Source organism: Anguilla rostrata, chromosome 3 (genome assembly GCF_018555375.3).
Source record: "Anguilla rostrata isolate EN2019 chromosome 3, ASM1855537v3, whole genome shotgun sequence".
In the NCBI taxonomy this organism is placed as follows: domain Eukaryota; kingdom Metazoa; phylum Chordata; class Actinopteri; order Anguilliformes; family Anguillidae; genus Anguilla; species Anguilla rostrata.
Genome location: NC_057935.1, coordinates 20,071,014 through 20,085,855, shown reverse-complemented (window position 1 = coordinate 20,085,855; position 14,842 = coordinate 20,071,014). Strand labels below are relative to the sequence as shown.

Here is a 14,842-nt window from a genome sequence, read left to right as displayed (position 1 = left end):
TAAGCGCGGAGCGCCATTTAATTTTTCCCAAAGTTGTCCGTCATGAGGAATCTTAGCTGTCAGAGCGCTGCCGTTTTTGGCGTGATGTGTTTGTTGCCTCATTTCTTTTAATTTTATCTCCATTAGGTTAATTATTTTTTAATATTTTCATCTAAAGAACTTTACAGTCCATTTTGTTTCAGTGTCTGCTGACTGAGTTTTATGGAGCAGGCAGTCGGCTGTGCGTGGATGGACGTGTGTGTGTCTCTGTGTGTGTGTGTGCCCACATGCATGTGCCCACACGTGTGTGCATGTGCGTGTGTGCATGTGCATGCACATGTGTGGGTGTATGGGTGCATGTGCACGCACATGTGAGTGTGTGCACGTGTATGTGTTTTGGGTGGGAGTGGACACCCTGTTTTGCAGGGTTTTTCCAGTTAATTTGTAGGCACCTTAGTTTGTGGTTCTGCTTCTATGCCTTGATTATACAAGCAAACAACTACAAGAAGTTCATTAAAAATAAGAGGCAGTCAATTAACCTGACCTTCAGATTAACCAGTGCTGCCATCCAGGATCAGTTTGAAACATTCAGTCAAGGTTCTCTCTCATTCTCTCTCACACACTTGCTCTCTTTCTCTCTCTCTCTCTCTCTCACAGATGTATTTGCCGAAGCCAGAGAGAAGTTGGATGCCTGCGTTTCTCATTGGGGCTATGCACCTAGCAAAGAAGACTACTTCAGGGTGCTTTGCCAAGCAGACGTTGTCGTTTCCACAGCCAAGCACGAGTTTTTTGGAGTGGCAATGTGAGTTCTCCTCCTTCTTTTCTTTGCTTGTTCAGGTATTCCAGTCAATCCGACATCAAATTGAGTCCAACAAGCAGGAGCGGTTTTTTTTTTTTTTTTTCGTCCTGGGGCATTCTTTGAAAGATGAAAAAATAAAAATAAAAAACAGACCTACAACATGACCTGATTATGTTGTGTGGTGTCAGGGCTGGTAAATCACATATGAAATGATCAGATTGCTTCTCCGTACAGGTGTGTTCATTTTACTTACACTGTACCAAGCAAAGCACATGGTGGTGCCATCAGGGATTATGAGAAGCATGTTCTATTAAACAATAACTTTTCTAGCACATACAGTATGCTGTGAAACCTCCATTTGATGCTGAGTCTGTTAGAAGAGGTGGTCAATTTTAATAGCTGGGGGAAAAAAAAACATTAAAATGAAAATAAAAGCTTGTGTCCAATAATAGCTGGAAAAGAGCGAAAATGCATCACCCTGGTAGCTAACAGGCAAACAGCTTGTCAATTTCCTGCAACCGCGCGGTTAACATACGTATATAATCTTGACATCTGACGGTATTTATATGTTTGAGTCCCTACAGTAACAACATTACCAATCCCATTCTTTCCACGAACTGCCCTTTTGTGGCCCTTTGTCAGGTGAATGCAGTGGAATGTATACACGTACAGGGTATTCCATTTCACATTGTGTGGCGGTTTAAAAAAAAAACTAAAAAAGCAGCTTAGCCTTTAGGTGCCGTCTGAGTGGAACAGGAAGTCAGGTGGGTCGTCATTTGCCAGGAACGTCCCCCGTGGCTGCTGACAAAGGACGTGCAGCCGGGATGCCCGGAAGAACCGCGCACAGCCGGATTATCGTCCCCTGTGAATTACCCAGAATCCCCCTCACCTCCGCTCATCTCGGTGTTTAATTACTCGGGAGGCTAAGAGGTTCCTCTCTCTAGACACGCAGCCGTGTGTGGCTCAGGGAGGGGGATGTTGCGTGTGCGTGTTTAGTGTGTGTATACGTGGGGGTGGGGTGGGGGGGGGTGCTCGGGGTTGTCCTGGTTTCCTGAAGAGGATCTTAAACATCCCCTCCCCCACCAGCCCTTGCCCTGCCCACTGAATCTTACAATGGACCCTTGGGGTGAAGAATGAGCGGAGCCCACTTTCAACCGTGCGGCTCCATTTCCCATTGGACTGGTCCAGTGCAGTGTGGCATAGTTAGCAGTCTGAACAGCAGAATCAGAAGCTGGTCCACAACCTGTTCCCAGTGGAACTGTACCTGCTGCACAGCACAGAGCAGCGTTTACCCTCTGGTACAATATGTTTAGCGTTAGCTTTGTGCCTACTGTGTGTATAATTAAACAGGCTATCCCTGAAGTCCAAGGTTATGATTATTTTAAACAGGTGCTTGTCATTGGCTGTGACTACACTGTTAGCCGTTAGCCTGGATTATTATTCTACACAATATAGGCCACATAGCCTGCTTTGCATTTTTCCAAGTGATGGTTCAACCTGCTGGAACAAAAAAAAAAAAAATTATATTATATCAATCCAATCATTTGTAATGAAGTAGAAAATGTATTTTATTTTAGTAATATGAAAGTTGAGGAGAATCTGTGTTAGGATATTGTAAAAAAAAAAAAACTGCACCTAAACAGTTTGCCTGTTACAGAAATAAAAAAGGGTAGAAAAACATTTTATGGCAGTCGGTTAATTAAAGGTATCATTTACTACATTGCTGACATGAAGCGATTCGTACCAGGGTTATATTCTGAGCTGGAGTGATTGCAGGTATTATTTTAAATGACAGCTTAAGGGAACATTAAACCCTCGGGTCACGTTTGATTAACTTTTCATTTTCAAGTGGCTTTCATCACATTTGTGGCTTGTTTATGGCTGATATTGCTGCAAAGATAGGACGGTAAACACTGGCCAGTATTTCCCCTTCAAAAGTGCGAAAATACATATAGGCATTGGTTTGTTCAAGTCACAGTTCACTTTTTCCTTGAGCAGTCAATTTAACTTTAAAGCAACCATGGAAAGACAGCACATTTTGTATGAAAATTTAAATCTCATGTACTGTAAGAAACAGAAAGGCAGAATGGTTGCTTAAATTTGCTCTGGACTTTAAAAAAATAGACGAATGTATTGATCCGAAGGCTTTGAGGGTGTAAATAAAATAAACTATGGAGATTGTAATTAGCACAATTTTAAAAATTCTAATGTGATGCGTTTCATGGAGACCTGTTAATTGATTGAACATGTCACATGATAACTGATCAGTTTGTCCTGCAAGGGGTGTCTTGCAAGAGACAGGAAAACTGAAGAAACACATCAAGAGATGGGAGCTGTTTGGAGTCTTGGGGGTGGAGTGCAGAGGTTATTTCAAAATCTTGATCTTACACTCCCCAGTCTGTCTGTCTGTCTGCATTTGCCCTAGGCAACGGTGTCTGAACCAAAAAAAAAAAAAAACGGGCGTAGAGTGCCTGATGGAGTCTTGCCCTACAACAAGAAGAAAGGGAACCTGGGTTTAATATAAGTATAAAGTCCCGGCCCCCAGCATAATGGAGGTTACTGTGCGCCCATTATTTCACAGAAAAATGTGGTCCCCTTATGAGTTTGGGAATCGTGATGTTCCCTCAGAAACTCACTTGCCAGCAGTGAGTTACCTTTGATGGCCTCAACCCTGTGTTGGGGGTTGGGGGGGCAGGGGGTGGGGGGGGGTCGATGGTGGTGGGGGGCCGCGGCCACCCACTCCGCTGCAAACCCCCGACCCCCCACCTCCCTTCCTCCCTCCCTCTACTGTGAGCTCCAGTTTTTGGTGGGGATTGCCGAGAGTGTGGAAAAACTAGGGAGAGGTGGGGAGGGGGGGCTTTTGAAGTTAAAACATTGTAGCATAGCAGCCGTCTGAATTTTTGTTTTTTTCTCTGCAACCCCTCACCCATGCACCTCCCCCCCACCCCCAGGCAAAACTGTGACCCCAGATACCATGGTCGTAACAGCCACTAAGCTCAGTTTTTCACTTCTCTTCAGTCTCTTCCATTAAAAAAGAAACTGCACATGCTGTATAGTGCCACAAAATATTACTACAAATAATACTGCTATCTACTACTAATACTACTACTACTAATACTACTACGAATAATAATAATACTGCTACTACTACTAATAATAGTAATAATGATAACAGTAGCTACATGTATATCTGAGAGTTCTTTACATATATATAGTAAAATATTTCATTCTATATGCCGAGTGTGGCAACACTTAAATCCAGTTAACAGGCGAAACGAACCGCAGCTGCAGAAATCGCATCGAGGGATGTCCTGTCTCCATGCAGAGCCAGGACCTGTACCCCCCCCATCCCCTGTTTTTTTCCCCCTTTCTTTAATAAAGAAGATGTTTTAACACTTACGCCATGTCTTGGAGCAGGATAGGCTGCTGTCAGGAATGAGCAGATCGCTCGCGCTGGCAGAATAAAGATGTTGCATCGGGTCTTTTTCTCATTACTAAACTAAATGGACTTTGGCTTGCATTATTCAGCGAGACCGAATCAAAGTCCCTCTCCTCTCCGAAGGAAAAAAAAAAAAAAAAAAGTAATTCAGCCAAACAAAATTATCAGCTAATTATGTTTAGAATCAAAGGCCCAGTAACTATTTGCATACACATTATGGGACTTGAATAGCAAACTGAATAGGCCCTTAATATTAATCTTCATAGATTTTTGTCGACAATGCCTTAATTGGAACAGGAGTCATTGTCTTGCCGTTTTGACACCAGATCAGTTAGAATTCAGCGTAGAATTTAATAAATAACGCCGGGGTCAATTTTATACGTTAGTTTACTGGTACAATAGCAAACCTTCAAATAAAAGCGCTCTGTAGAAATTCACGATCATGTCATTGAACCGCTGTTTTCTTCTGCTTTTTGAGTGAAGGCAGAAATGTATATCATGATCATTCAATTTGCTGCGGTGCGCATTTGCAAATAATTGGAAATATATTGAAGGAATTACCACCTTGTGATTTCATTTTCTAATTTATATTTTTAGAATTTCAGATGGCTTCCTTCCATTTGCTGGGGTGCATTTTAATTGAATTTCATTATATACTGTGCAATTAACAGCCCCAAAGGATGCATTGAAAATTACAAGTATAGCAGTATACAATGGCGGTGTGTGAGAATCTCTGACATAGCAATGTTGGTATTAAAATCTATTTTTATGCCATTTTAATGAAGGGGTATGGTTTATCTCTGTTCTGCCCTCTTTATGAAACAGTGTATTTAAAACAGTAGATTATTAGCTGTACACCACACATGCAAACATACAGGCAAAGGTGATCTGTATTTGGTTAAATGCGTTATTTAACCTGAGCTCCACACTAAGGAAACGTCTCTAATCTACCCTATATAACAGGAAGAGTGACGTGCTGACAATCTAGAGAAGCTCTGATCCTGTATTCTCCTTTCATTATTTAAAATGAATTCAACCAACATCTTCATACCACTTTAAAATGTAGTAAATACCCACAAATAACGTTTCACAGAATGGCAGTTAACAGCAACCACTTAAATGATTTGTGGTCTTTGGACAAATATTTCATTCATTTTCCACAAAATGTACCATATGTTGAAATTTTACTTGATGGTGTGCTAGCATTTTCATGAAGATGCTTGTTTCATTATTATTATTATTATTACTATTATTATTATTGTTATTATTATTATTATTATTATTATTTATCAATAGGCACACATATAATTTGCATTTTTTAAAAATCAGTTTAAATGCGTGGATCTGTAGAATAATTTACTAACTAATTCTTGTTAAATCCATGTGTGAATATCATATGACCGTAGTGCCCCACCTAAGGATTGAAGCAGCAACCTTGTGATCATCAGGCCAGTTCACTACCTCCAGTTTTCACAGACACAAGTGCCCGGGCGATGCGTTATTTTTATTTATTTTTTATTTTTATTTTAATAGATAATGCGAACAATTTCAGTCATGCGAGCATGCCACCCTCCGTCAGCTGTTGTGCTGTTCAGGACGGAAATAGATCAAATCGCAAATTTATCTTGTATGTCTCAAGTGCTTATATTTAACTGCTGCTCATTTATTAAATTACCCAGAATTGCTGGGATAGCACAAATCTAGCAACATACGTAGCATACCATTTATTAATAACATTAGTCATGTGTGGGGGGGGGTGGGGGGGAGTGTTGAATATTGAGGTAATGGGACATCAACACAAGGCGCAGCATCAGTAAGAGACATGTGACATGAACCACAGTATTCCTGATTGTCAGAATTATTTTCAGTGGTTTGTTTACAGCCAAAATGTTTACATCCCCCACGCTTAAAATAAGACATTTGAATGAAAAGGAAAAAAAAATCTCCAACGAATACAAACGTGAAGCTGGTACCTTCTGTGTTTCGCTGGGATGTCTGGAAACTGTATCCAGTTTGCAGAAGAGGATTCTCGCTGCTGTTTGTAATCTTCAAAAAAGGGAGCAAGATCTGAGCATTTTTCCCTAAAACAGCTGTTAATGGAGACCAGATCCTTGCCTTTGAATCATTCAGCTCAGTGTAAACATAGATGCCTTGCTGACGGCAGCGTTCAAACTTTGCAATCTCGCTGTACGGAGAGAGAAACAAGACTGTCAGTCCTTTTTGTTGAGAAGGAGTTGGTGGTTCAGTGTTTTTTGTTGTTGTTTTTTTTTTTACTTGATTTTATCAGTCAAGGTAAGAACACACGTTTCTCCCTCCTGTGCTTTTCATGTTTGTGAAAAAGGGTCGTTGCAAACTTTCATGTGTGTATTTATTAAATTAGGTTTTATGTGGTGTGTACCTGTTATTGGAGGGCAGTTCGATCCTTTCATTTTATAATTGTGGAATCGTCTTCTGTTTTGTTTTGTTTTGTTTAAGGCTAGAAGCTGTCCATTGTGGCTGCTATCCACTGTGCCCGAAGGCTTTGGTGTATCCTGAAATATTTCCTGGTGAGTATTGAGGATACTCCCCTGTGTGGATACCCCCCTCCAGTCAAAATGTGCGTTATGCCTTATGCTATCAGTGTAAATGTGCGTGTATGCTACCAGTCTAAATGTGTGTGTATGATATCAGTGTATGTTTTAACATATTCAGAAGAGACACGTATTCCATGCACATCTTAATCCGACATCTACACTAATAATTAAATGATGTGTATATATATATATATTCTGACAAAGGTGTTCAAAATGCACAAAAGGAAATGAGCCACGGGTGGCTGAGGTTGAACGCGTTCTCGGGTCTGTGCTAGTTTCAGTTATTTTTTTGTTGTTTTTTTCTCCGTCTGAAGAAACCGATCAGTAAATTTATGCATATGTTAGATTTTCCTGTTTTCCGTTCGGCGCGAGGCTGTTAATTTACCCGAAGGAAATGAGCCTTGCGCACGCAGACACGGCGCAGGACTGCTTTGCATTAAAAATCCTTTTTTAGCCGGAGTAACTTCGAAAAAATTCGCACTTTAATAATGTACAACACGAGACGCCACCGAGCAATATGCATTTTTAATTGCTAAAGTGACTAATATCTAGGTTCTGCTTTGAGGTTTTGTTTCATTAAATATGTATTTGTGCTTTTTTTCCCTTTTCTTTTTTTTTTTTTTCCTCCTGGGAGCTGAATATCTTTACTCGACACCTGAACAGCTCTCTAAGAGACTGCAGGCTTTTTGCAGGAGGCCCGAAGTCGCAAGAAGACATCATGTTAAGGTAACGACCTGTCACTCTTCAGTGCGGCACAGTCGGTCGGTTGCTAAAGGTTCAGGAAGTAAATACAGTGAGCAGTGCATGCATTACGTAACTAAAGATAAATCGAAGGTCTCTGGCACATGAGGTGAGTGGACTTCGTTTCTGACTGCCTTAGCTGTTGGTGGAAAGGCATAAGAATTTACGCAGTCAGCGGGTAACTTGTGTGATTAACAAGGTCTACATTCTATGGACTACACAACTGCAGAGATCATCAACCTGTTGTTTTTTTTTTTTTTTCTCTGTTTTTCCTTTTCTACATTCGATTTGTACAAGTCAGTTGTTTATAGTATGAGACTAATTTAGGTGTAAATATATGAATGTGTCAAGCATTCTTTTGAAACGACTCAACAAATATGAGATATTTCCTGAAAGTTTGAATATAGGAAACATAGTATTTCTTGAAGTGAAGGAAATGCGGTTGAAGTATTGATTTTATCCTTTATTCGTATCACGCAATTAAGGATCTAGCCCTATCCCGCAGATACATTGCCCTCCAAAATTATTCACACCCTCTGGTAATGATGAGCAAAGAAGGATGTATGAAACAAACATAACATCCGGTTACAATCCAAGTTCCAGTGTTGACATTGATTGGAACCGGGTGTTATTGTCAGATGAGACCGAAATCAAGTTTTTGGCCGCAAATCATTGGACAAAGGATGCTTGAAAGGACGTCATACCTACATGGAAACATAGCATTTGGACGTTTGATGTTACGGGGTTGTTTTGCATCTTCTGGTCCTGGGGCTCTTGTCAAGGTCAATGGAATCATGGAACCCAAGCAAGTGCCAAGACATTTTGGCCAAAAACCTGGTGTCTGCCTGCCAGGAAACTCACGCATGGCCACACATGGATCTTTCAGCAAGACAATGATCACAAGCATACCTCGTATTCAACAAAGATCAATGACTCAATCAATGAGTACTGTTATCTCCGCAAAGGGAGGGTGAACAAAGTTCGTGAAACAGGGATGTGAATAATTTTGTGACCTGTAAAATTGTGACATATGTTTCTGGAATATTACTTGAGATTTTTTTTTTTTTTTTCTGAGCAATTGTTTTTGAATTTAGAAATATATTTTTTCCCATTTTTGAGCATCCAGCATAGCTACACCTATACTGTTTATTTTATACAGCCTTTTTTTTACATCTGAATTATTATGGTGGACACTGTGTGTTTTTATGTAAAAATTGTAATTGTATTGAAACGTGTGCAAAGCCCTCTGGTAAAGAGTTAAAGTTGTCAAGCAGACAGAAACAAAAACTACATTTTATATGAATTATTCTTCACTAGTTAATAACCAATGCCACAGAAATTGGTTTGTAAAAGTAACATTTTTTACAGCTTGCCACTGTATCCACACCATTATGGAGTTACAGGCTTTGACTTCAAAGGATATTACTGGCATGGTTCTAGCCCTGATGTGACTTCAGTCTAATTTTAGATATTATCATAAAGTTTTTCACCCCCCCCCTCCAAAATAAAATAAAATAAAAACTTGGGACTAGAAACCAAAAGAGAATAAAATGAATCCTTCATAGACTTTAAGTGTGCGTTACTGGAGGGAGGGAGGGATTGTACATAAAATTGACTCGACACTAAGCTGAGATTTTATAGTTTGCTGACACTGTGAAAGTGAAACAATTTAATGGAAATTTTACTCCCTAAGTGTTTTCTGTGTGGCTGCTTAATTTATTGGGCCAGGATTACGTGTTACTGAGAATATATAGAAAGGTAAAGGGAAAAGCTGTTGCAGATGGACTGAAATGCCTGTTCTCAAGTGTGCGTGATTCCACAGTTTGTGATGCTGTTGCGATACGTAGGTAAAAATTGTATGTGAGTGCATTAATAAGCTTTAAAGTGGCTGATAGGAAGGTGGAGGTGACTGTAAGCAAATGACTTTAGGGGCTAAATAACTGATCCCTTTTGGAAAGGAGATAGGAGATCACAGTGAGGGTAAATGTATTCACGGTATTCTTTTTAAATGCCTGCAATGGACATAAAATTGAATAAAGGTAATATAAATGTGGGCTGAAGTGTGGCATAGTGTTTTGGGAACTTGGTCTAGTAACTGGACGCTTTCAGGTTCAAGTCCATCATGGGGCAATGTCACAGAGCCTTTAGTCTTTAATTTGACCTGAACTACTTCAGTAAATATATCCAACTGTAAATAAATCTGACACATCGGATTGATCATGCATGCAAATCAACACAAAAAAATGTAATAGTACAGAATAGACATCATATATATATATATATATATATATATATATAAACATTTTATTTTATATAGTTCTTTATCTGTATAACAGACTGGTGCAGAAAAGATCATCAAAATGTTCTGTCTCTGTGTGTGTTGCAAAGAAGCCAGGTCACCTGTGTTCATCAATTCATTAATTCATCAGGGACAACACTTGAATCTTGACTGATAAAGCCAAAAAATAAATATATATATATATATATATATATATATATATATATAGTGTGTGTGAAGTCCCCCTAAATTTGCTCACTCAGCTGCTATGTCTTGGCCAAAGGTCTGAGGGAGTCGTTTGCAGACTAGTGTTTTTCTCTTAAGCTACTGAGTGCAAAGTCCGGGAAATTTGTCACTTCCTGAAAGTGTGGCGGGCCAATCACTGCAGACGTCCATCTCGCTGTCTTTAAATGTGTTAGGACCCCCCGCCCCCGAATCCCCCCCCCATCCCGTTCCTTGCGTGATCCACTCCCAAAGCTACTTCTGACAGGCGTCGGATTCGAAACGTGAGAATCTTGCATGAGGCGAGCTAGTATTGATTCCATCTCGACTCCCTGCATTCTGTAATGTTCCTACCAAGCCACCACGATGGAACAATCCATACCAAAGGGGTTTATGGCCCTCCTGAACTTACATTGAGGCTGTGTGATTTTCATTAAAGGTAACAAGAATTTAACCAGTCCCAAATGATGTGCCAGTGTCCCCCAGTTCTGACTTTCATTAATCGTGTCTAATACGTGCCAAAGAAAACTTCCATCATTTATTCTGTTACTTTTTATATGAGCTCCATTCCTGAATGCATTTTCTCCTTTCAAAAAAATGTAGGATTTCCAATGAAGTGTACAGCGTGTTCTGTTAGCCATCTGTTGCTGTTAGAGTTATTTTGGGTTATTCTCACAGTATTTATTTTCATCCTTTTACCCCTTGTGACTTAGCCTAATTTTCAGTTACAAAAAGAACTGCTCTTTGAGGTGTAGATCACACAACTGCAAGAAGGATGGCTTCTGACTGCATATTTTCACAACGGGAAATGGATTTGGACAGGACAAAAGCTTAAAAGAAGGAAGTCGTTCCACAGGTATTTCCTGTGAGTGTTCCCTGCTTTCCCATTGGCTGTCGTAACTCTCGCGTTTCCGCTTCGGAACTTTGGTGTGTTAATAAGGTCAAGTGAGTGGATTTTGTATTAAGTTTTCTCGCTTCCCTATCTGAGATTTATTATATGCTGAGTGACAAGTATGCTGCTTTTCTTTGATTGTTTAGCGTGTTGATTTTTATATCGCCATATATTTTTTCATCCAAATTGTGAACGCCCGATTGTATTTGTACCCCGTTTCCATTATAGCGGCACTTCTCATCTGCGTAGGGGTGTGTGGACCAGCCCCCACATCCTCGCAAATCTGTCTGCAAGACAATAGTTGAGTTGTGCTGAACGCCGCTGCTCACACTGTGAAGGCAGCCTGCAGTTGCTTATGTCCCCAGAGGGGGCGCTGTAGCGCAATGAGTCAATGAGCACCAAACTGTCCCAAATGATACTTTCTTGGATGATGCTATGGCTGGTTGTTTGCCTCGGCGTGAGGCCGATTGTCCCAGCCAGTGCAGGTGTGGAGAGAACTCAAACCTGGCTCATCACTGCACTGAGAAAGAGCTCTTTAAAATCGGCATTCTTCAGTATTACAGAAAACCATTTTTGGCCTTTCAAGCTAAAATAACCCACTCCTTATGTATTTGATTATGGGTTTTTAAATATGCAATTCAGTCTGTTTTTTAATATGTCTGTTTATTAATTTTTAACATCATCTGTTCATTAATGTAATGCATTTTCTGGAAAGAAGTGAAGTATTTTAAAATGAATCCCATGTTAAGTGGATAAGATGCATGCCAATCACTGTCACTTCCGTGGCCCAGGCAACCTTGAATTTAAATGGCTGGTAAGGCCAAATGAATACTTTTTTTTTTCTTGGTTTTATTTTCTCAGGACTGCGCGTCGATGTCCTGTGTGATATTTCACGATGCGAGTCTCCATCAGAACTCTTTGGTCCTTTTGCGGGCTCCATTGTGCAGCTGATGCGTGGCATTTCTGTCCTTTTTTGGTATATCAATAAAGCACAGTTTGATTTGAGTGATTTAGTGATGTTATTCATGGCTGCTTAGGGGACAGACATCGCCTCTCCTGCGCCGTACACAGAAAAACAGATCTTTTCAGCGCAGGCTGGGCTCCCGCGCTTTAAGACGGGATTTCAGCGTTGAGAGCTTCCCTTTGAAGCGTTTGCTGTTTGCGCCGACTTGAATTCCAAACAGAGGGATCGACAGCTTTTGTGCTACCAGGCCTCCAGGACACAGTCCTCCGCAGTAGATGGTATTACGCATTAAAGGAAACACTGAGCCGTTTTTAGGAGTCCATGACCACACAATAATTTACCTTGCAGTTATTATATAACACGTACATGTAATTGGACCTTGAAGTCCTGGGGTGGAAAACCCATGCGCATTTAAAAATGAACCTCAGGGAAACTGCTTCCTTAGACATGCCAACAAACCTAAAAAAAAAAAAAAAAAAATTTTAAATGATATGTTTTGCATTTAACTAAAGCATTCTTTTTTAACAGAGGGCTACAGTTGAAAATTACTGTGGAACCTGGGAGATCCATAATCCAGTAATGAAGGGAATATTCCTGGTCTTTAACCTCAGGAAACATTCCGTAATGCCACTGAAGGACTGACTAAATGTGCTGCGTGAGCTTGCTACCTCACATTCACTGTCTTTCTCCCTTTCTTTGTTTCTCTCTCTTTCTTTTTCTGTCTTTCTGTCTTCTGTCTCCTGGTTTTCTTTTTCTTTCCTCTCTCCCTCTCTCTTCACCCCTCCCTCTCCCTCTTGTCCCCTCTCTCCCTCTCTCTCTCTGTCTCCGTCTGTCCTTTTCTCTCCTTCCTTCCCTCTCTTCCTCCCTCCTTCCCCGTTTCTCCTCTTCAGGTTGACACATCTGCTTTTTCCTGGGCTGTTCTGAGGAAGAAGTTCAGGTCCCTCCTGGATGCCGAAACCACCGGAGTTCAGTGACAGATGCGGCGGAGTCACGGGCTCACAGCCCGAGGCGGGATCCAGGTCCGGAACCTTCCAGAGCCTGTCGATACTCACCTGATCAGAGAGGAGCAGGGCAGGGCGGGGCAGGCTAGAGCGCTGGAAGGGGTGGGGGGGATGTGGGGGGGGGGGGGTTCTACTAGCCCAGCCCGACTGCCTGTCACAGCTGACACCGAGCCATCTGCCCAAAACCTGTGGCGCCCTCAGATCTCCCCTCCCTGTGGCGCCCACCCCCGCCCCGAAATTAAACCCAGACTTGTGCGCACGTTTCCATGGCTGCGCATGTCCCCGAATTCCCAGACAGGAGACCTGTTTTTTTCATATAAACTTTCTTTTAAAAGTGTATTTATTTTGTACCTAGCAAAAAAAACAAAAAAACAAAAATGAAACATAAAACGCATGACCGCGGTCGTGCATCCCACACGTGTGGTGCCACGTTCCCAGTTTATGGTCAGGTCTCTTTTTGTCGTCCGCGCCGGAATTCTCCTCTTCCCTCTCCCGGCTCCCGCTGAGGCCGAGATCGGGCACTCCAGGCACTCCCGGCGCTCCTGCGCTCAAGTGCGGCGCGGCACCAGATTGCCAGGTCGCCATGGCGCCCTCAAATTCGCAAAGGGGCCTACGGGTGGCCCCTCATGCCCTCTCGAGGAAATTTGGCACCTGTCCACCAATCACGGTTTCGGCAGCGGGAGCACTTGCGTTCGCCGATTGCCCTCTTTAGCCAATGAGTGGCTGTGGAAAAGGGGGGTGGGGATGGGGGTGGGGGGTGGGGCTTTTCAGCTCAGGCATTAATAATGAGTGCTCTGGCAAAAAAGGGGGAGGGGTTAAGGTATGAATAATGAGGGCTCTGTCAGGTATTCCCCGGGTTTGCGGTGTAACATTTGCATTTAATTAATCTTGAAGAAAGCGGCAAGACAAACAGCTGTGATTCAGATCCGCACTGGGAATACGCAGCGCAGGGCCTGCACGCTGATGAAATCAGAGCCAACATGTTTGTTCATGTTTGTTACCCCCCCCCCCCCCCACATACTGTTGGGTATGCTAAAAACAGTCACCCCAACAAGCAAGTAATGATTCATAATTTATTTACCATTAACACCGTGAGGCCCTTTCATGGAAGTGAAAGGATTAATGAAGTAGCATAATTATAATCTTAGAATTAAATACATGCTTCATGAGGTAATTCGGGCTGTGAAAGTAAATTACCGCGCGGAATTTCATTTAACGTACACGCCGCGGCGGCCGTGACAGAAGGCGCAGGCTACAACATTTGACTACACCCCATTTGTTACCTTACTGTTTGTTGTTTTTCCGGCGGGACGGGGGAGAAGCGCAGTTGATTTCCATTTTGTCTCAGGCTGGGCTCCATTTTGCCTGTCTGTGACAGCTTTTCTGAAGTTCACATTGAGTTCCCGAAATGTCATCATATTCGCAGAACTGAATTAGTGTTACCGTCTTCTTGATGTAGTGTTTTTACTAGGATTCAGCAAATAAACAACAAACCTGTGCACTGTTTATTAAATGTTTATTTTTGCAGGAAATGTCTGAATTGCATTTTATGGCTGATTGCACTGTTGCATCGCACAAAATGTTTCCTTTTTGTTATTTCTTATAATATTGTCTGATTTATGTTTATTAGTGGTTATGAATGTTTGCAAATGACATGAAATGCTATGTTTCTAATCCCCCCCTCACACCTGTTTTGCGGATTAATTGAAGTGATCCGTAGCCTAGCTCTAAATATTATGCATACTTTTATTGCACTTTTTTATCAAATTTAGAAGGCTAGTGGTGTCACGCCAGGCAAATACAAGCAATGAAAAGGTCAGTCAGCAGAGAGAGTCAAAGAAAAAGAGAGCGGGAAAGAGAGAGGGAGAGAAATAAAAGGATTCTTATCTCGATAAGACGTAATGAATAGCTCCGGTTGGAGCCAAACGTTAAACGCGACGCAGTTTATTGGGAG

The 14,842-nt window shown here is 41.6% G+C and overlaps 1 protein-coding gene across 1 annotated transcript in view; it reads left to right on the top strand.

The window, feature by feature from the left end:
• gtdc1 (glycosyltransferase-like domain containing 1) overlaps window positions 1-14,420 on the top strand; it is a 60,816-nt gene extending 46,396 nt beyond the window's left edge. The window contains exons 7-10 of the mRNA XM_064326663.1: window positions 637-781; window positions 6,693-6,763; window positions 7,425-7,516; window positions 12,778-14,420. Of these exons, the coding sequence (XP_064182733.1) occupies window positions 637-781; window positions 6,693-6,763; window positions 7,425-7,516; window positions 12,778-12,861 (392 nt within the window). The 3' untranslated portion in view covers window positions 12,862-14,420. The remainder of the gene's footprint in view (window positions 1-636; window positions 782-6,692; window positions 6,764-7,424; window positions 7,517-12,777) is intronic.
• Window positions 14,421-14,842: the final 422 nt, after the last annotated feature.